Source organism: Olea europaea, chromosome 2, assembly GCF_002742605.1.
Source record: "Olea europaea var. sylvestris chromosome 2, O_europaea_v1, whole genome shotgun sequence".
NCBI classification, from domain to species: domain Eukaryota; kingdom Viridiplantae; phylum Streptophyta; class Magnoliopsida; order Lamiales; family Oleaceae; genus Olea; species Olea europaea.
In genome coordinates, this window is record NC_036238.1 from 5,020,002 (window position 1) to 5,041,974 (window position 21,973).

The 21,973-nt window shown below is 33.5% G+C and overlaps 2 protein-coding genes and 1 pseudogene across 2 annotated transcripts; 2 read left to right on the plus strand and 1 right to left on the minus strand.

Annotated features, from left to right (window-relative positions):
* Positions 1-9,213: 9,213 nt before the first annotated feature.
* LOC111409349 (beta-amylase-like) lies at positions 9,214-10,829 on the plus strand. Its single transcript, XM_023039407.1, has 4 exons — positions 9,214-9,409; positions 9,505-9,903; positions 9,992-10,156; positions 10,485-10,829. The coding sequence occupies exons 1-4, from the start codon at positions 9,260-9,262 to the stop codon at positions 10,812-10,814; spliced, it is 1,044 nt and encodes a 347-aa protein (XP_022895175.1). The 5' UTR covers positions 9,214-9,259; the 3' UTR covers positions 10,815-10,829.
* A 4,361-nt stretch (positions 10,830-15,190) lies between these two features.
* Positions 15,191-17,379, plus strand: LOC111409356 (annotated as a pseudogene).
* A 2,427-nt stretch (positions 17,380-19,806) lies between these two features.
* LOC111371506 lies at positions 19,807-20,496 on the minus strand. Its single transcript, XM_022993540.1, has one exon. The coding sequence runs from the start codon at positions 20,494-20,496 to the stop codon at positions 19,807-19,809; it is 690 nt and encodes a 229-aa protein (XP_022849308.1).
* Between the last annotated feature and the right edge of the window lie 1,477 nt (positions 20,497-21,973).

A 21,973-nucleotide genomic window follows, 5' to 3' on the forward strand; every position in this document is an offset into this window, starting at 1 on the left:
AGTATGAAATATACAAGTATACTTTTTCTAGATGACACAATATTGTTATGCAATTGTAAAAATACTTTGCAATTATTTTCTTATATCATGAAAATATTTCTAGATATTGCTTCAAAAACTTTCCAAAAAATTAAAATTCATACACTATTAAAAATACGATAAATGCAAAATTTGCACGTGACAGTCATTATGCGGAGAGTTTTTTTTTTAACTTCGCACTGTATGGAGAGTTTGTCAACTCTTCGCAATGTGCGAAGTTTTTTTTTTTTTACTACTCAATGTACGGAGAGTCCACACTTTGTGAGGACAGTGTCCGCACAGAATGACATATCTCCGCACTGTGTGGAGAGTTTTGGCATGGTGTTTACCATCTCTCCACACTGTGCGGAGAGATTTTTTTTATTTCACACTGTACGGAGAGTTTGCGAACTCTTTGCAAGCAGTATGTCATTTCTCTACACTATGCGAAGAGTTTTTTCTTCATTTTTTACTCCACACATGGTTTGCCATCTCTCTGTACTGAGCGAAAAGTTTATTTTTATTTTTTTAAAACTCATGTGCGAAGAATTTTTTTTTTTGGTTGCTCATGGTAGTTTATATTTACTAAAATTATTATTATTTTTTTAATGCTAGTGACATGATGTGTAGAAGAACATTTGTTTGACATAATTATTTTTTTAATGCTAGTGAGATGATGTGTGAAAGAACATTTATTTGACATAAACAAAATGTAAAATAAAAAATGACATCATGTATAATAAAATTGGATTCATTTACTATTGCATGAATAGTAGACCCTCATTCTCCTTTTTATTAGAAGTTAGAAATGGGAGAACATATAGCTACAAAGTAGGGAAAATTTTTGAATTTACAAGTAAAATTTTTTTTTTTAAAGAATATGAAAGTTACTAGTTTGATCCTAAAATCACCTAGAGGTGTTGAATATGTGAATACTGCGGAATTAAAATTACCAATTAAAAGCAACAAGCCACTTTTTAATTATTCTAGATGTTTAATCAACTACCTCAAGTTTATCTATGTTGAATTATCACAACAATCAATAAAACAGTAAATAAAGTAAGATTTATTGACGGAGAAAATTTTTCACGGGATTAAAAACTCCGAGACCAAGTCAGTGACTTCCATTATAGACAATAAGGAGTTATAGAATAATCTAGCCTAGAAAGCTCGTTAGATTCACTGAACTAATTCCTGCAATCTCCAAGACCCCCTGAAATATGTTTCACTCACACCTGCTCCCAATCATATGGAATTGTCTATCTCATGTGAATCACTAAGAACACTTTGTTCTTGTATTCCTCTTGTACTTTTGGTCCAACCTCTTAAAGTTATTAAGAAAGTACCTTACCAATTATATTTAGGAAGTGGGTGTTTTGGATTATGTGTTTGTTATTTTTTTTTCCTTTGTAGTTGATTGATCTTAAGATGTAGAATTGTGTTTTTAAGAGATGTTAAGAAAGTAGAATATAATGATCAACCAACCCTTTTCATGAAGTGGGGCGTGGATATATATTGTAGAGAGGTTTTGGGTAGTATTGGCAAGATAAAACTATTGAAAAACGCTAATTAGTGTTAAAGCTTAGCGACAGGCGAGCAACAGATGCTCCGCTACAGCAACAGGTCTAGCAACAAGCAGGCGATAGACTAGTGACAATGTTATTGTTTTGGATGCTCGAGCAACAGCTTGACGACAAGCTAACATTATTCCAACTACTTTTTTCTTTGTTTAATAGACGACTCTAATGACTCATAACTCATCTAACCAACCTACCAACAGTCTCCTTAATGTTTACAACTCTTTTAATAATAATCCTTTTGTCTAAAGAATATCTAACACAATTAAAACCTAACAATCTCCTCCTTTGACAGTCTACTATAGAACTATATAATACAAGTCAATGAAGTAAAAAAAACAAAGCTAATCTACCCTAATCAAATTGAATGTCGTCTCTTGTATTCCTTGTTAAACATGTTTCCTGAAATCAATAACTCAAATACCAAGTGTAAAAGTAAGTGAAATAGGAAATGTAATAATTGAAACATATTATCATAAATATGCTACCTAGACTGAGAAGTAATACTAATGATAATTAAAACACCACCTGAAATATATATTAATATTACAAAACATCAAACTCAAAGATATTATGATACATTACAATATGAAATATTATGATATGGAATGCCATGAAATACTATTATCTCCACCTTACTATGAACTATCCCCTTTTTGTCTAAATAGCCACACAAAGAAAATACTACCAACATATCTTCCTCTTTTGTCACAAATGACGGAGGGAACTGTTAAAAATAATTATCATAAACTGACTATGATATATAAGAATTCAAAGATACAGTTGATAGCATGCACAAGTTAAACCAATGATTAGTAAACATTCCAACATACTCAGTTCAATTCATGTTCAAAATTACCTTACACATGTATGTTACCTAAATCTCACACACGCGATCAAGTCCTACTCACAATATCATATTGTGTGCAATGCAGATGGTACATGAAGAAACATATACTAAGTACTCCATAAAAACCTTAACAAGTAATGAAATATATGCTACAACATATAAATTAAACCCATACTTAATCACAACACACATCCTCACGTAACTCATATATCATGCTGTAATGTCAAAAAAAAATCCCTTTCATTTCTTTTCTTTTTTTAATTGTTTTCTTATTGTTTTTAATTACTAAAACATGAATGCACCAAACACCAAAAAAAAAAAAAAAATATGCAACACACAAAACAAAATAATAATAATAATAATAATAATAATAATAATAATAATAATAATAATAATAATAATAATAATAATAATAATAATAAGTAAAAATGCACATGTACTAATGCAAACAACACGAGATGTACGTTATCAAGAATAAGCATAAGTATGCAACAAAAATACCAACTCATTGAGACACAACACTGCTCTTTCCTTGAAGAGCAATGCACACAGCATCATCAGTTAGAGCATCTCTCTGATTATAGAGATCCTCTTCTTAACCCAGACTTGCCTAGTGGAAGATTTATTTAGAATCATTTGTATCATTAACTCGATTAATTGACTCACGTAATTAGTAAGAAAGTCAATCTGGTTATCAAACTCCTGATTTTTATTTTTCGAGAAATTTTGATTTCTATTTCTATTCGGGAATTTATGACACGCAGGTCTTATATGTCCTAACTCACCACAATTAAAACAAGTAGGGATATAGGTCCAAAATTATAAGGTCATTGATATTTATTCCTAGGTTGGTAGGTCCTAAGCTCCAGTAGGCTTCTGTCCTACGACACCCTTATTCTTTAGTTCAGGATAAGGAACATACTTAGGCTAGTTGGTAGTAGGGACAAAAATGGTTTTGAAAGTACTAGCCTTATTATTATTGATCTATTTATATCTTAGATCTCCTATGTTCCCAGCAGGCTTGTTCAACCATAAAAGACAATTCAGCTTCTGAAATCCACTCAAGAAGGAATGGAGATGAGTATTAGATTTCTCAATGTTACTTATCAGGTTTTAATCTTAAGACTCTCCTTAAATAATTGATGGGAAGCCTCACGAATATCTTCCCGATCTTCAGAGTCATCCTCAGAATGCTCACCAACATCTACTTTCTCAATCTTCTCACCGTCCTTATCAGATTCACTCTTAATCCTAGAAGTAGAGGCCATAAACTTCTCACCCTCATCATGAGTGGACCTCTCATGTTGATTATCCAAGCTAGACTTGTCATCCGTGAGAGCTGCATTTATTGCTTTACCCTGATTTCTCTTATTGTTAGGGCACTCACTCCTATAATGCCTAACACCTTGACACTTATGAAATCTCACAAATTGATATCTCTTTCTAGACTCACTGAGAGCACCACTATGTCTCTTTTAAGGCTTCTTGTTTTTAAAGATTTTTCAAAATTTCTTAGCAAAATAAGTTATCTCCTCATCATTAATGGTCTCTGTATTAGTAGAGTCATACTCTTCTTCTCTAATAGTTTTCAAAGCTATGACTTATTTTTCTTAGACTGAGATATGGTGAGTTCATAAATTTGGAGAGATCCAATAAGTTCTTCAATCTTAACCATATCTAAATCCTTGCTATCCTTGATAACCGTAATTTTAGACCTAAATATCCCAGGTAAGGATCTAAGGGCTTTTTCCAACAATATTGGATCAGGAATTCTCTCACCTAGGTTGACGCTAGAGTTAACTATGTCATTTAAGCTCGCATAAAAGTCATCGAAGGTTTCATCATCATTCATTCTAATCTCTTCAAACCTAGTGATCAACATCTGTAACTTAGAGTTCTTAATAGCCTGAAATCCCTCATATGTAGTCTGTAAGATATCTCAAACCTCTTTAGCAATCTCACATATAGACACATGCCTAAATTCTTTTATGACAGTCATAAATAACGCATGTAAAGCCTTGTTATTCCAATTACACTAATCTAAATTAGTCTTTGACCAATTAGCTATAGAAGTGGGGCGACACATCATTAACAGTGCTAGAAGGGACAGTCCAACCATTTACTACACTTAACCAAATACACTCATCCATCGATTTTAGGAAGGCTCTCATTTTTTAACTTTTCGATAGGCGTAGTTACTGCCCTCAAAATATGGCGAGATAGACAATAAGCTACTCATTTTAAAAGTTAGGGACAGGAATTGAATTTGAGCTCTGATACTATTTGAAAATTACTAATTCGACCCTAAAATCACCTAGAGTGGGTAAATAGGTGAATACCGCGAAATTGAAAATTACCAATTAAAAACAACAAGTCACTTTTTAATTATTCTAGGTGTTTAATTGACCACGTCAAGTTTATCCTATGTTAAATCGCTACAATAATCAATAAAGCAATAAATAACGCTGGATTTGTTGACGAAGAAAATCTTCCACAGGATTAAAAATTTTGAGTCCAAGCCAGTGACTTTTACTATAGACAATAAGAATTTACTGTATGATCTAGTCTAGAAAACCCACTAAACTCACTAATCTAATTTCTACAATCTCCAAGACTCGTTGGAACATGCTTCACTCATACCTGCTCCCGATCAGATGCTTTGCTCAAGCGATAGGCAGGCAGCGACTAGTGACAATATTACTATTTTGGATGCTCGAGCAACAGCTTGGCAGTAGGCTAGTATAATTTCGACCACTTTTTTCTTTTTCCATAGATGTCTCCATGACTCGTGTCTTATCTATCCAACCTACCAATAGATTACTTGACTTTTACAACTCTTTTAATAATAATCATTTTGTCTAAAAAATAGCCAACTCAATTAGAACCTAACAGAATATGTAATGAAAATGAATTTGAGTGAAAAAAATAAACCTTTAAATACTGAAACTCAAATAGAGGCTTAGTGTGCCCACATTAAAACATGGAGGAGTGGGTATATTGCGAATCAAGACCAATAATATTTCTGTTACGTCCTTTTGATGAAGTTGGCGATGTCAGCTTTGCTCCTAAATGGTCATCTTCTACAATAATGTCCTCAATTTCTTCCTAGGCCCCTTTCACAGTCATTGTTTTGAGAAGAATGAGTTTTTGAATAATAATTTTTTAAAGAATATGTGATTAAAAAGTAGAATTTTTTTTTTTTTGAGCTTACGTGAAGAACGTTTCATTGTGAAAACGTGTAATTGAAAATGAGTAATAGAGAAAAATGGTTCTGAAATAATGGTTACTAAATAGGGGCTTAACTACTACAATGCCATGCCTGATCAAATTGCTGGTCAATATCGCCCCCGGGGCATAGCCCAGTGGTGCAAAGCATATGAGTGAGGTTATCTCACGTCTTACTGATAATCGCAGTGTGGGGGGTTCGATTCCTGAGACATGAAATTGAATTCATTGTAGGCGTAGTGTACATGCAGTTCTTGTTCCCTGGCATACTGGGGCACATCCCGCAATTTACCTCCCCCACATAGCTCTAAGGAAGGAGTGGTGGAGGTTCTCAAAGTTGGGGTTCAACCTTTTTTTAAATTGTTGGTCAATATCTAGGTGAATTGGGGATTAAAGTACAATATGAAAAATATATATTTAAAAGATGAAATCTGTCATGTACACACGATCATGTCAAATTAGAATATGAAATTTTAGACATCCTGCGATTTACCTCCCTGAGCTGCTGAGGGGCCGGAGGTTCAGGGACAAGGATCTAGTCGGACGCAAGCCCGGACACCTTGTAAAAAAAAAAAAAATATATGAAATTTTAGGCTTTACATATGTTGAAAAAAACGTTTTGGTCATTATAACCATGTTTTGTGTATTAGAAATGGTAAATGAGATAATGTATAAGAACAATAGGTCAAAGCTTATAATTATTTATTATACAAACTTCAATAACTTTAATCACCATGGAGGAAGTTTCCTTTGGGGAAGAAGTAAAAGTCATGTGGGAATTTGGGAACCAACAAGAGCACATCCTGCGATTTACCTCTCTGAGCAGCTGAGGGGCAGGAGATTCAGGGACGAAGATATATAGTCTGGTGCAAACTGGGACACCTCGTTAAAAAAAAAAAAAAAAAAGGAGAGTATGATTGCAATCTCATTCTTTTATTGAAATAAAATAAAATTGTTAAATTATTTCAATTAATCAAATAGTTGATAAGGTAAAGATTAATTTATTGAAATTCAACTTCATTGAGTTCGATTAGGTTCCTTCGGTGTCTTCAAAATAAAAACTTGAATAAAAATCACAGAACTTATAATTTATAGTAGAATGCAGAGAAATAATTGATTTTAACTGGACAAAGATGTGCCAATCCATCAGCTGACACGTGACACTGACCACGCTTATGCCGCTTGTATATGAGAAGAAGATAATTTGCAAGAATATTTCCATATTCAAGTTATATCCAATATAATAATATATATGGGCACATATGTCAATGTTCCATTACATAATTTTATTATTGTGACCATACACAAAAATCTCTGCCAAAATTTTGAGTTTTTGAAGAATATTGGAGAAGATCAAAGGGTTCGAATATGGAATTAAGAGGAATCAAGAATAACAACGTAGAGGGAATTTTTGTAAATTACACTAGCACATATTTTGATTTTAAAACAAAATCATTATACTCTTGTTAAATACACAAAATAATTAAATCCTACCCATTGAATGTTTGTTATAAAAAAAAACTATTTTTTGAGACATTAAACTTTGTTTCCCCAAAAAATTCTTGCGAATATTGATTCGACCATGTATCACTCTAGGAGGTTATATAAAGTAAAACCTAAAAAAATGAAAAAAAAAAAAAAAAAAAAAAAAAACTAGATATCGGTACCTACCTGCCAAAAGGGATATCAAAACATGAGGTGATTGAAGGTTTTATCTATGGATAAAGATGTTTGTACCGAGGAGGGTGTGCCGAACCATTTACACCCCTCTCACAAACATGCGGGCCCCATGTGTAATGTAATAATCCGAGCCAAGGTCCCACCCAAATGATGTGAGTAATAGGTAAACGGTTTGGTAAATGATTATGTACGTGTAGCACGGTCCTTTATACACACACGGAGCATATTGTGAAACAAAAAAGTAAACAGAATTAGAGTGGAACTACGAATAGTCATGTTAAACTACCAATTTATCACAAAAAATATGCTGTATTGATTTTGAGGTTTTGGCATAAGACACAAGATTCTTGGAGGAAATTTATGACTTTTCTTAGTTCTCAATTAGCTCATTTTCCTTTAAGAAATTTTGTGCTAACGTAATTTGAAAGATCCTAGTTGAGTGTTAAAGACATAATTTAAATAAATACGTTTATCTTCTCGATAAATGTTAAGGCTTTTAGACGATATGATTTAACCTCGTATCAGATACAAAGATTTTGTTGCATAAAGGGTAGGAAAAAGACTGGACTACAATTGGCCGAACTCGCAAAAAAGCTGTGCATCTGTCTTGGTGAGCTCGCCGTGGACTTGTTTAGGGAAGTGGATGGCGGCCGTGGTGGAGCTGGAGCAGATGGCCAGAGGAAGGGGTTGAATGGGGCATGTTTGAACTAGATATTTATGCTGAATATGGATGCTGCAGTTAGGAATTACTAGCACTGGGGCAGTCATTTGTGATGATTGGGGTTTGCTGGTGCTGCTGTCTCTAAGAGGATTGATGGTTTCCTTTTTATCCAAGCTCCAATAGCGCAAGCCGTGTTCTCTTAAACTCTGCGTCTATTTGGTTAAGTCATCAATATTTGGTTAAATTAATGTAGCCAAGTTCGAAGATTAGAAAATCCTGTCAGTTCATGCTCACTGGCCAAAGATAAGGATTACACTCGACATTCAATCTCCAATAGTATTTTCACATGCAGAGCCCTCCAATATGATATTACCGTAGGTAAGATCTATCTTATCTCTTCTTTCATTATTAACCAGAAAACGCCATTGCTTGCTTCGATGAAACACAAGTTGAAATGATGCCATAGATTTTTAGCCATTCTGCTTGTCTTTACTCAAGAATCTTTTGGGGTCTCCCTCTTTTTCAAATCAATAATTAATTTTAATAACACATTTAATGGGACCGAAACTTTTATCCATTTTTCAACCATATTTCATCGACTTTTATAAAAAAACTACTAAATATATGATTTTTAACAAAACCAAACATGGATTAAATAATATGTCACTCTAGAGGTATATCGTTAATGAATATCAGGACAGGTTGTTCCCAATTACAAGGCATGAGTGACAAATTTCTTTTTATCAAAAGATAATTGATGTACAAGATAAAATTTATGTTTGCAAGTTAGTCATTCTACTGTTGTTTGACAAATCTTTTAATAAAAGTTTTAACGGATTTTGATATAAATTAATGAAATGTGCGGTTAAAAATTTATAAAAGATTGAATCTCACGAAATGTGCGGTTAAAATTAATTGTTGATTACGTCATGAACTTTTTAAGTTATTCTAATCAATCACTTAATATAGCTTCTATCTTATACTATTATACACATAAATGGGCATGCGTATGTCCACTAATAATGTTATATACGCACGTTTGAATAAGAGAGACATGCATTACTGTAGGAGTGATCTATCTTATCCCTTCTTTCATTATTAACCAGAAGACGCCATGAATTGCTTAAATCAACCACAAGTGGATAAGATACCATAGCTTTTTGGCCATTCTGCATGTGTTTACTCCAGATTTTTTTTGGTCTCCCTCCTTTTCCAACACAGTAAATTTTCCAATCTTCTATATAAAGGATGCAATCAGGATTGAATAATAGCATCTCCAATTTCATTCACATAAAAAGAAACTGGTATACTTTTCCCTTTCTCGTTGTCAAGATAATGGCTTCAAAAACTGGCAGCACAAACAAAGCAAACTATGTACCACTGTATGTAATGCTTCAGGTAAGTCTCCACATGTTATATTCTGAAACATACAATCGAGTGTCAGTAATAAAAAATCGCTAATGTACTCATTTTTCTTTGTTCGTCAACGACAGTTGGGAGTTGTTACCAGAGAAAACAAATTCCCAGACCAAGAGAAGCTGGAGGTGCAGCTAAAAGAGCTAAAAGCAGCTGGAGTTGATGGTGTAATGGTAGATGTCTGGTGGGGAATTATCGAGGCCAAAGGTCCCAAACAGTACGATTGGTCTTCCTACAAGAAATTGTTCCTACTTGTTCAAAAATGTGGATTGAAAATACAGGCTATAATGTCATTCCACCAGTGTGGTGGCAATGTAGGGGATGCTGTGTACATTCCTATCCCAGATTGGGTACTTGCTGTTGGAGAAGAAGATCCTGATATTTTCTACACTAACCGATCAGGTACTAGGGACAAAGAGTACCTCTCGCTTGCTGTGGATAACTTGCCTCTCTTTGGAGGTCGAACTGCTGTCCAGGTATGACTTGTGATAGCTCGAATTTGTAATAGTAATATCAACTCTTCAGCATTATACATTTTTCAAATAAATAGATGCATTTGTGTAGATGTATAGTGATTACATGAAGAGCTTTAGAGCAAACATGTCAGACATTTTGGAAGCGGGAACCATTGTTGACATTGAGGTAGGACTAGGCCCTGCAGGAGAGCTCAGATATCCATCATATCCTGAAACTCAAGGATGGGTTTTCCCTGGCATTGGAGAATTTCAGGTGAGATAAAGCATAGTTTGTTCGACTATCGTTATCCATCGTATCATACTATACAGTTATCACCATGGACCTCAAATGAACAATTTATTTGTTTATTTTTATTTTAGTTATTTATTATTATTTTAAGTTATACTTAAGCCCCCTAGTATGAAGAGGCACGTTTTCTGGTAAGTCGTGTGTAAGAGGGACCTGCCGAAAATTAGGGACACAATTTGTAGATTGTACAAGTTATTATTCGGATATATAGGCCTCCCCCCTTGTTTCAGGTTTCAAGTAAATCCTCCGAGTCCCATGCATACTAACAGAAGAATTGATATTATGATTGCAGTGCTATGACAAGTATTTGAGACAAGATTTTAAGAAGGCTGCAACCAAAGCAGGGCACCCAGAATGGGACCTACCAGATGATGCAGGAACATACAATAACACCCCTGAGAAAACAGGATTTTTCAGATCAAATGGAACTTACCAGACAGAAAAGGGAAAGTTTTTCTTAACATGGTACTCTAACAATTTAATATACCACGGGGGTCAAATACTTGAGGAAGCCAACAAAGCCTTCTTGGGATGCAAGGTCAAGCTCGCTGCTAAGGTACGTGTTATTAGCATAAGCTTAATATGTATGGACGTGGAATTGCTTATAATATCTGGAATATAAAGTTCAACAACAGTCATAACTATCATAATATAAAAAGTACTATTCCATGATGGTCTTTACGAATTTCATGGTAACCTTTTACGACACTATGATACAAGACTGTACTTTATCTGTCATGGACCAACAGTGCTCTCAGACAAAAACCATTAGGTACCAAGATTACAAGACTCTGAGAAAAGGAACCAATGAGCGCGAGTACTCTAACAATCAAAGTAAGAGATGATAGAGGTTATACAAGGAATTAAGTGTGAGAGAGACAAATAAGCAAAGATTTTACCAGAGTTTTGAGAATGTTTACATTTTTATTACACATACATGTACATGCTTATTTAGATGGAAATAGTTCTTGTAGAATTAAAGTTTGGTAATAACAGTGTATTACGTTGGCCAGAGTGATGATATAGATACCATAATTTAATTTAATGCAGAAAAATATGTAAAGATATTCTTGATAAGAAAAAGGTGGGGAAAAGAGGTAAGGGCGAAAATTAAGTGTTTAAAAGATTTGTTTAAGCTCCAATTTAAGTCCAACAGTGCTCTCAGACAAAAACCGTTAGGTACCAAGATTACAAGACTCTGAGAAAAGGAACCAATGAGCGCGAGTACTCTAACAATCAAAGTAAGAGATGATAGAGGTTATACAAGGAATTAAGTGTGAGAGAGACAAATAAGCAAAGATTTTACCAGAGTTTTGAGAACGTTTACATTTTTATTACACATACATGTACATGCTTATTTAGATGGAAATAGTTCTTGTAGAATTAAAGTTTGGTAATAACAGTGTATTACGTTGGCCAGAGTGATGATATAGATACCATAATTTAATTTAATGCAGAAAAATATGTAAAGATATTCTTGATAAGAAAAAGGTGGGGAAAAGAGGTAAGGGCGAAAATTAAGTGTTTAAAAGATTTGTTTAAGCTCCAATTTAAGCAGATAATTCCTTATTGTTTTTTTCTTTATATGAAGTTTGAGTGCTGTTGTATCTTCAGGATTCCCATATCTTTAATTTGAACCCCTTTTTTGAAATATTCAGTTTTTGTATGACCCAACAAAAGACAAAAGTATTTGAAAGTGACATCAAGAGTAAAAAAGAAGAAGAACGCAAAGGAAATTTTTGTAAAGCATGCTACAAGGGTAATTTGTAAAACACCAGTGTGTTTTATTTATTTTAGACTATTTCATTCTTGTTGATACACAATTTAATAAAATCCTTTGTATTTTTCCAACAATTTGTATCAGAGCCATGATTTTGATATTATTTTGTGTATCAAAAATTAAATAATCTTGGATTATATGCATGTATTAATAAAGGCGGTATTAGGATTATGTGATTTATTTTGTTATTGGATGAATGATATTTTTTATTGAACAAATTTATCGACTTAGAATTTTGTGGTGATGTCATGTATTGTTTGAATCGAGCCAAGAAACAAAGGGGTGGATTACGACTCCTTGTTTTCCTATTGATTTTGATTTTTTTGCAATAGAGATAGGGTTTGTATATTGTTGGGGTTACTGCTGTAATTATGTAATAAAGATTTGATCTGCAATTATGAATCGGAGGACTTAAACTACAATTTGGACTCAAGGACTTAAGCTGCAAATTTGATTCCAAGGACCAAACTTCATCTTCTCCACGAGTTGAAGGATTTGCACCGTAAAATCAGCGAAAAAATAGGGAAGAAGAAGAAAGGTGGTTGGTTAGCGACGATGTAGTCGTAGAACCTAAAAAAATCATCAATACCTGCCAAAAGGGATAGCAAAACATGAGGTGTTTGAAAGTTTTTTGATACAGAGCATCTTGTGAAAAGAAAAGTTAAATAGAATATTTAGAGTAGAATTACTAGTAGTCATATTAAACTACCATTTATCCCCAAAAATATGCTGTATTAATTTTGTGGTTTTGGCATAAGACACAAGATTCTTGGTGGAAATTTATGACTTTTCTTAGTTCTCAATTAGCTCTGTTGGGAATTTTATCCTAATGTGTGATTGTAATCACCAAAAATCGAACAACAGTAAAGAAAACGGTGCAGAAAATAAAGAACACCATAAATTGTTCATCTAGTTTAGCCAAGCGTAATCTGGGGGGCTCAGAGATAAAAAGCGAGCCCTTCACTATGCAAGAACCGTCCAAGAGAGAGCAAAAGTTTGATTACAAGATTCAGATCTCAACCAAAATTATCTACAGATCGTCGGTTAACAAAGACCTAACAAAAACATCTCAGAACCAACGCCTAACCTGGATACAAGAGTAGTATCTGTTTTATAGTTTAAAACTCGACCAAAGAGGCCAAAAACACTGTCGGAAAAACACAAAATACCAAGTGAAAAATGAATTATCTCTCTCTCTCTCTCTCAAAACCCGTCCTTAACCATATTAAAAAAGGGGGATCTAAATCTTGGCCATCCATTTTAATCAAGGGTCCATAATGGTGCATTTAAGAGGAAACAGCCAATAGAAAACTGCCACGTGGACAGCCAGTTAGAAACCGTTTTATCACTTGAAAAATCGCATTTTGTGGTTTTGTAAACACTTTCACAAGCTCATTTTTCCTTTATGAAATCTTGTGCTACTTTGAGATATCCTAGTTGAGTGTTAAAGACAAGTTAATTAATAAGTTTATATTCTCTACAAACATTTAAGCTTTCAGATGATACGATTTAACATGGTATCAGATACAGAGATTCTATTGCATTAAAGGCCATACATGTCTAAGAACTTTGGTAGGAAAAAAAAAATTGGTCTACAAGGATTCTAACTCACTAAAAGGATGTACATCTGTCTTGGGTAAGCTCGCAGTGGACCTGTTTAGGGAAGTGGATGGCAAGAGTGGTGCGGAAAGCTGGAGCAGATGACAAGAGCCGAGAGGAAGCGGTTGCGGGGGAGAGGCATGTTTGGAGCTCCTGCAATGGGGAAATTTAAGCTAAACAGAGATGCTGCCTTTAGTTCAATGGAGGGAATTATTGTCACTGGGGCGGTCATTAGTGATGATTGGGAATTAGTGTTTGTGTTCTCTCCTACAATGAGAAAACACATTTACGTAGCCCTTAGAGCTATCTAAAGCACTTATTGGACTCTTAGAACCAAGCTCCAACAGCAAAAATCGAGTTCTGAATTGAGTATTTATGATATATATTATAGAGCACCGTCGAATTGACAACTGCCAAGATTACCTTTGATGTAACTTGTAAGATTTTATTATTTTATATATATATATATATATATATTTTTTATTTATTTATTAAAAATGGGATTATGTAAGGTCTGATCTTAGCAAGCCAATAATACTAATGCGAATAAAATAAAATATATATATATATATATATATATATATATATATATATTCTTATGTCAGTTTGACCTGCCTTTGACTCTGCTTGCTTCTGACTCCCTATGAGCTGTTTTACGACCTGACTTTTCGAAGGGTTGGCGGGACATGAGAGCCTCAGCTCATGCATCGGTTTAACGAAATCACCTCCGCTCTCCCACTTCTTTCTATTCAAAAGGCGAGCAGCCCGGCGAATTGCTACACTTTTTGGAAACTTCTGAATTGAACATGTGATATTGCTATGTGGGACGGGGGACCTTTGTAACTATTTGTATAAGACCAAAGATAAGGATTACACTCAACATTCAATCCCCAATATGATTGTTTATTAGAGTTTTCACATGCATAACCCTCCAAAGCGGTTGTTGACATTTCATTTTCTATAGCCATCACTGAATGAGATGGAGTACAAGAAATTAATTTACAGAGTATTGAATAATTGAAGAGAAATTAAGAGAAATCTCAAAGTTTATTTTATTCAATAAAATGAATTATGAAAGAAAAATAGAAAAAGGAGACAATAATTTGGAATTCTGTGTTACAAATATGCTAGTATTATCTGTTACACTAGAGGTATGTCATTGATGAATAGCAGGATTATTTGTTCTCAATTACCAACATATTCATCCATTTCTAGTAAGCGCAACCACTTTTCGTATCATATTTGCAATAAACATGAACATAGTACTAGGTATAAGAACTTCGCAATTGATTAGAGTCATCGTGATATCCTTCAACAACGAATTACGAGGCACGAGTGACAGGTTTCCTTTTACCATAAGATAATTGATGTACTAGACAATGCATATGCTATATAATAAATTTTCTATATTGTACTGTTATATGCATATACACAGGCACGCGTATGTACACTAATTATGTTATATACGCATGTTTGAATGAGAGAGACATGCATCACTGCCGATGTAATCTATGGTGGTCCCTTCTTTCATTATTAACCAGAAAACACCATTGCTTGCTTAAATCAACCACAACTTGAAAAGATGCTATAGATTTTCAGCCATTCTGCATGTCTTTTAATCAAGATATTTTTTGCGGTCTCCCTTTTTTTCCAACGCTGTAAGTCCTCCAACCTTCTATATAAAGGATTGAGTCTTGATTGATTCAATTTCATTCACATAAAAGGAAACTAGTACTTTCCCTTTCTCCTTGTCAAGAAAATGGCTTCAAAATCTGGCAGCTCCAACTTAGCAAATTATGTGCCAATTTATGTAATGCTTCAGGTAAGTCTCAAAAATGTTCCATTTGCACACATACTAATGAGTATGCGTACCAAACAAACCTCCAATGTACTAAATCTTCTTTGTTCTTTAACAACAGTTGGGAGTTATTCCTAGATAAAACGAATCCCCAGACATAGAAAAGCTGGAATAGCAGCTCAATGAGCTAAAAGCTGTAGGAGTTGATGGTGTAATGGAAAATGTCTGGTTGGGAATTATCGAGGCCAAAGGTCACAAACAGTACGATTGGTCTTTCTACAGGAAATTGTTCCAACTTGTTCAAAAATGTGGATTGAAAATACAGGCTATAATGTCATGATACCAGTGTGGTGGCATTGTAAGGGACGCTGTGTGCATTCCTATTCAGATTGGGTACTTGCCGTTGGAGAAGAAGTTCCCGATGTTTTTTACACTAACAGATCAGGTACTAGAGAGAGAGTACCTCTCACTTAATGTGAGGTCGAGCTGCTGTACAGGTATGACTTTTGATAACTCCGATAGTCTAATTAGTAATGTTCAGTGTAATACATTTTTTCAAATATATCAATGCATTTGTACAGATGTATAGTGATTACTTGAAGAGCTTTAGAGAGAACATGTCAGATATTTTGGAAGCTGGAGCCAATGTAGACATTGACGTAGGACCATGCCCCGAAGGAGAGTTCAGATATCCATCATATCCTGAACCTCAAGGATGTTTTCCCCGGCATTGGAGGATTTTAGGTGAGATAAAGAATAGTTTGTTTGACTACGGTTATCTATCATATCATACTATACTGTTATTGTGTGGACTGCATATGGACCAATTGTTTTTTGAAGTTAAACGTAGGCCCCTAGTATAAGAGGCAAGTTTTCTGATAAGTCATGTGTAAGATGAGCCTGCTGTAGATTTCAAATGGAGGTGAACCACAATAAATATAATTTGAGTTTTACACGTTTTGGAATTTATTATTGCTCTTGTTATTAAGGATGCAATTTGTCAATTGTACACGTTATTGTTTGGATTGATAGGCCTCTCCCCTTCTTCCAAGTTTCAAGTAATCAACCGAGTCCCTCGCATTCTAACAGAAGAATTGATATTTTGATCGCAGTGCTATGACAAGTATTTGAGACGAGGTTTCAAGGAGGTTGCAACAAAGGCAGCGCACCCAAAATGGGACCTCCCAGATGATGCAGGACAGGAGCATAAAATGACATCCCTGAGAAAACAGGATTTTTCAGATTACATATGGGACTTACAAAAAGGAGAACTCTTAACATGCTAACATACCATGGGAACTAGATAGTTGAGGAAGCCAACAAAGTCTTCCTGGCATGCAAAGTCAAGTTAGCTGCTAAGGTACGTGTTATTAGCATAAGCTTAATATGTATGAACATGAAATTACTTATAACATCCAAAATATAAAGTTCAACGAGAATCAAAACTACCATAATAGAAATGTACTATTCCAAGATGGGTTTTATGATTGTCATGGTAACCTTTTACGACACTCTCATACGAGGCGGTACTTTATCTGTCGTGGATCGTGGATGGATATCTGGTCTATTTTAGGGGGTTTCAAACACTTATTTTTCTGCACAAACAGACTTCCGGGATCTACTGGTGGTATAGGGACAAGAGTTATGCTTGCAAGCTAACATTGGGATACTATAATCACACTGGGAGGGATGGATACCAGTCGATGGAAAGGATGTTGTCCAGACAATATAGATCGTTAAATTTCACATTTCTTGAGACGAGTGACAACGAACAACCGACGGAAGCTAAAAGTGGACCTCAACAACTTGTACAACAAGTTGAACTGTGAGCCAATTTTCCATCACAAATTCTCAAAAATTAAAAATAGATACTTAAATGTTATTGGGAAACTTTGTTTGATAGTAGTAAAAATTTGTTACATAACTCCCTAAACCGTAGATATGCCTAATAAATTGTGTCACAGTGTATGTCTGCGTATAGATCTGCATTTCATCTTATGTAGAGTCATATTTATCCAACGTAAGCTGTGTAAGTAGAAATGTTGGATTTTTTATATCCAATAAATGCAGGGTTATGATGTTAATGTAGATTAATATTATTTCATAGACATAGGCCGATGAATCAAATAAATCTAACAACCAAATCCATGAACTACACCTGACCCAATTGTATTCCCAGCTTGAATCTTGGCCTAAGCCCCTTAAAGGTCCAACTAAAAATCTAACCCTAGAATATATATATAAGGATATAACCCTTGCCACTTTTCTTGTATGATTTTGTGAGAAAAATAGAGGAATCTCGGCTGCCCCCTTTGATGTGTGAAAAACAGCTCCTAGAAGTGTCTAAAACACTTGTTTACTTTGGGTAATTGGTGGTTCCTTCATAGTATATCTTTATGGTGTTTTCTCCTGGTCTTTATGACCACAAATCATCACATTTTCTTGTCCTATGTGAGTAAGATTGAATAGAAATCAAGGTGAACTATATTGGTTGTGATTTGGAGTCGATTGGATTGGTTGTTGTTAAAGAAAGTTACGTTGGACTGAGCCCGAAAAACACCGAATTGAAGATCCTTAGAGAGAGCTCCTGCAACAAAAAAATGTGTCATGTCTCTTGTTTAGTAGTATGTCCTGTCACATATGATTTTCTTTAACACAATAAGATATAAATTTGTGCAAACTTTTCACAATATTTCTGCAGGTTTTGAGTGATGGATGGACGGAAAAAAATATATATATATATATATATATATATTCAATTAAATCTTTACTCCAAGTTCCAACTATATTATCTTCTTCAAAATAACTACAAATGTCTATACTATATTTTACTTGGTAAGACAATCTATTGTTTCTAGTACCTGTAAGTTCAAATGGGGGGGGGTATGCTGTTTTAAAATGGCTGTTTTAAATGGCTGTTTTAAATTTTTGTTTTAAATTTTTAACTTTTAATAACTTTAATCCTACTCAGTACTCTCCTTAGTCTTTTTATAAATCTTTCTTAAGAATCACATATAAATCCCTTTTTTTTTCATTTAAATTTTCACCACCTATGACATATAAACTTGAACCTGATTCTTTTTTATAAGGTTACCCGTGGCACTCCCTTATAAAATTCTTAGATTAATTTTTTCCTTTTCCTCAGCATCTTTAGAAAATATCAAAAGGCTCACTCCGGCCAAAAGTTTTCTCCTATCTAGGTCACTCAGGATTAACCTAAAAACAGTATGACTTTTAGAAATCAAGTTATGCTTTTATTATATGCATAGGATGAAATGATAAACATAACAACTATTTACTTGAAAAATAGACATAAAAGTATAAACAAAAGAGTAAAGCATAAATCAGGGATTTATAAATTCGTCTTTTAAAAGATTTACAACTAAAGATTTCTCTTTCGAGAAGTCCCTAAGGTTCTAAGATAAACTTAAAGAAAGTAAAAAAAAAAAAAAAATACCTTCAATATTCACAAGAGTGTATCAGCTATACAATATTTTTTGGATTAATAATTTTTCTAGAGAGAAGGTTTCAAAGGTTTTTTTGGATAGTAGAGAATACACAGGTTGTAAACTTCTGCCTAAATCGAATGAAACTCATTCCTTAAATAGAAAAATTCTCGGGAGCAAAAAGTCTATACTACCCTTGAGAAAGGCACACGTTTCACCGAGAAACTTCTGGCCAATTCAAGATTTAACAAGTGGAAAGAAAAGTTCCTGCTTTTACTGAAATTTCTAAAAGTCTACAGTTGGGAATCTTTCTTTTATCAAAAGTTTCACCAACTTTTTCTAAAAGTCTTAAAAATCTTTCCTAAAATTTTCTTTTGTCGAAGAATCTTTTATTTTTTCAAAGAATTCATTACATCTTTCCCCAAAAGTCTTCAATCTTGATTTTTGAGTCTTCTCCTTTTTCTTCTTTTCTTCTGGCAAAATTTGTCTTTTCTGAATTATTGAAGATCTCATCATGTACTAAGATTATGTCGTGTCACTGATGAAAATGACATTCCACTGTCTGAATTATTGTATCCTTCTTCTTGTGGATCTTCTTCTTCATCTGAAAGTCTGGAATTACTGGCTTCATCTTTTTCTTTTTGTTCTGGACATTCTGCAATTTCTTTTTCTTCTTCATGATTCTTTTTTAAAATTGTCTCAAATGCTTGGTTCACTGCCTCTCTAATTTGTTATTTCAGTCCTTCATCATTTTTCTTCTTCTTAGTCTTTTTCTTTTTTCTGGAAGAAGTTCCTTCATCTTTTTTAGATTGTTTCTAAAATTCTTCAATTTTTTCAAAAATCTTTTCTAAGGAAACAGTGTCTGGATTAGGATCTTGTGCTTCTTGGATAAATGAAGGGTCTTGACTAGCTTGGGCCACAATTTTTTTTTTCCCTTACTGGGCTGATTTTCTTGGGCTTGTGAGAAATCTGGATTATTTGAAAAGTGTTCTCATGAAAAATGTTCTGGTGGACTATATTTTATTAAGTAATCAAATTTTCCACTGGGTTGTCCTAAGAGATCCCAAATCTCTTTACCTTTTTCTGTAGCAGAATTATCAGTCTGCTTAGTCTGATTATCTGATTTAGTAGAGGAATCAACAGTCCCCTGAGTCTGTTGGGCTTTTGGTAACTCCACAATCTTCAACGGATTTGATAAGTCTTTACCAGCTACCGTTTGGCCTGGACTAGCTATGGACTTCTTGGGCTCCATAGTACCTGTTGGATATTGGACTTTTAAATCCAAAATCTCTTTTTCAAGTTGGGCTACTTTCTTTTGAAGTTGGGTTCTTTCTAATGAGAAGTTCTGGTTGGCTTCATTAATAACTTTGTAATTTCTCTGCATACACTCACAATGTTGGCAAAAAATATTCTGGTCTTTGTTTGGAGAGAAGTCTAATGGAGGGTCAGAATAATTCTTTAAAGAATGAGATAAATAAAAATTTATTCCTATATGCTGTCTTGCTGCATCTAATGCTTCTTGAAAATTTGTAAAACCTTTGTAAAGAGGGTCTGGGAAATTTTTAATGCAATCTAAAACTTCTATCCAAGAATGAAAAATTCCTGGATTTTTACCTTTAACAACAACATAGAATTTAAATCTTTGCTTGTTCTGACTAAAATGTTCTGATAATGCATTCATGCATGCAAGAAAATATTTCTGATCTTTTGGATTCTTATTATAAGAAATCCATAAATTGTTTAAAATACATTTTTCTTCTCTAGATAAAGATATATGCGGTAAAGTTTTAAAGGAAATATTACTATTTGGGAAAACTATAAGTTCTTGGTTTCCAAACCTTATCCTGTCTTGTAACATTGGTCTGTTCTGATTAAATGGAGTTTGAGGTAAAGAACTTGATGCAAATGAATTCCCTGGTCTTAAGGGCCTTGGTCTTGTCATCTATATAACAAAATTATGTTAAACAGGTTTAATAATTTCTATCTATTATTATTCTACTTAGTATATCTGTCGCTTTATTATCACTATCTTTAATATGCTCAAATTCTATATTGATTCCTGTATTTGTAATTCTATCTATAAAATTTAACCATCTTCTTCTACTACTTCTTTTTGAGTCTATTTTCATTTTATTAACAAATGAGACTATAGCTACACAGTCTGTTCTTATAGTTATTTCTTTCTTAGATATAATAAATAACTCAAAACTATCTAATGCATAATTTATAGCTAATAATTCTGCATCTATACTACTTAAATTTCCTTTCTCCTTATAATTTCCACTATTATACCTACAAATTCTTTCTATATTTTTATCAGTATATTTATTAGGTTTGCATATTAGTATAGCTTCCCATCTTATCATACTTCCATCTGTTTCTATAATTAAGTATTTTGAATCTAATGGCATAGCCAATTCTGGTAAATTTTTTATTTTTTATTTTATTTGTTGAACTAATTTTATGTCTTCTTGATTAAAAATCTTTGTCCTGTAGGAGATGTCTAGCATATAAAGGTCCTGCTATTTTTCCCAAATTTTTTATAAATGGTCTAGCATAATTTACTAATCCTAAAAATTTTTGGATTTGTTTTAAATCTTCTAATTTATCTGAAAATTCTAAAACTTTCTTGGCAATATGGGGTTGTAACTTTATTTTGCCTTCTCCTATGTTAACTCCTAAAAAGCCTATAAATTCTTTGAATAAAATCATTTTCTTCTTACTAATTATTAATCCATGTTTAATAAATTCTGAAAATACTATTTGTAAATGTCTTCTATATTCTTGTTTATTTTTACTAAATACTAAAATATCATCTATGTATACTATTACATCGGTATGCTTGCTTATTAAAAGTTTGAATGACATTAATATATGCTTAAAGTATAATATGTTTGGATTTAACGTGTGTATGAGTCTATTGAGTGTTTCTATGAAATATTAATCCCACTAACAATTTCAGATTAAAGCGATCAATGACAGTGTGGAGGAGAGCGGTGTTGCTTTGATGTGAACTCCAAAGGACATCATTTGAGTTATGTTTTGTTCAAATAATATTTAAATTTGGAATATTTTAAGTTAGTATTTCTTGAAAGCTTGATGATTGAATTGTTGATGAAATTTTTTCATGGTTGATAGAATATTTTTATGGTGGTTTA

What these genes read in the sequence shown, in the direction of transcription:
- LOC111409349 (XM_023039407.1), top strand. Translation starts at nt 9,260, where the DNA reads ATGCAATCAGGATTGAATAATAGCATCTCCAATTTCATTCACATAAAA. An exon ending in CACTGTATGTAATGCTTCAG is followed by an intron (nt 9,410 to 9,504) that starts GTAAGTCTCCAC and finishes CGTCAACGACAG; the next exon opens with TTGGGAGTTGTTACCAGAGA. An exon ending in CTGGCATTGGAGAATTTCAG is followed by an intron (nt 10,157 to 10,484) that starts GTGAGATAAAGC and finishes TTATGATTGCAG; the next exon opens with TGCTATGACAAGTATTTGAG.
- LOC111371506 (XM_022993540.1), bottom strand. Translation starts at nt 20,496, where the DNA reads ATGAATGCATTATCAGAACATTTTAGTCAGAACAAGCAAAGATTTAAA.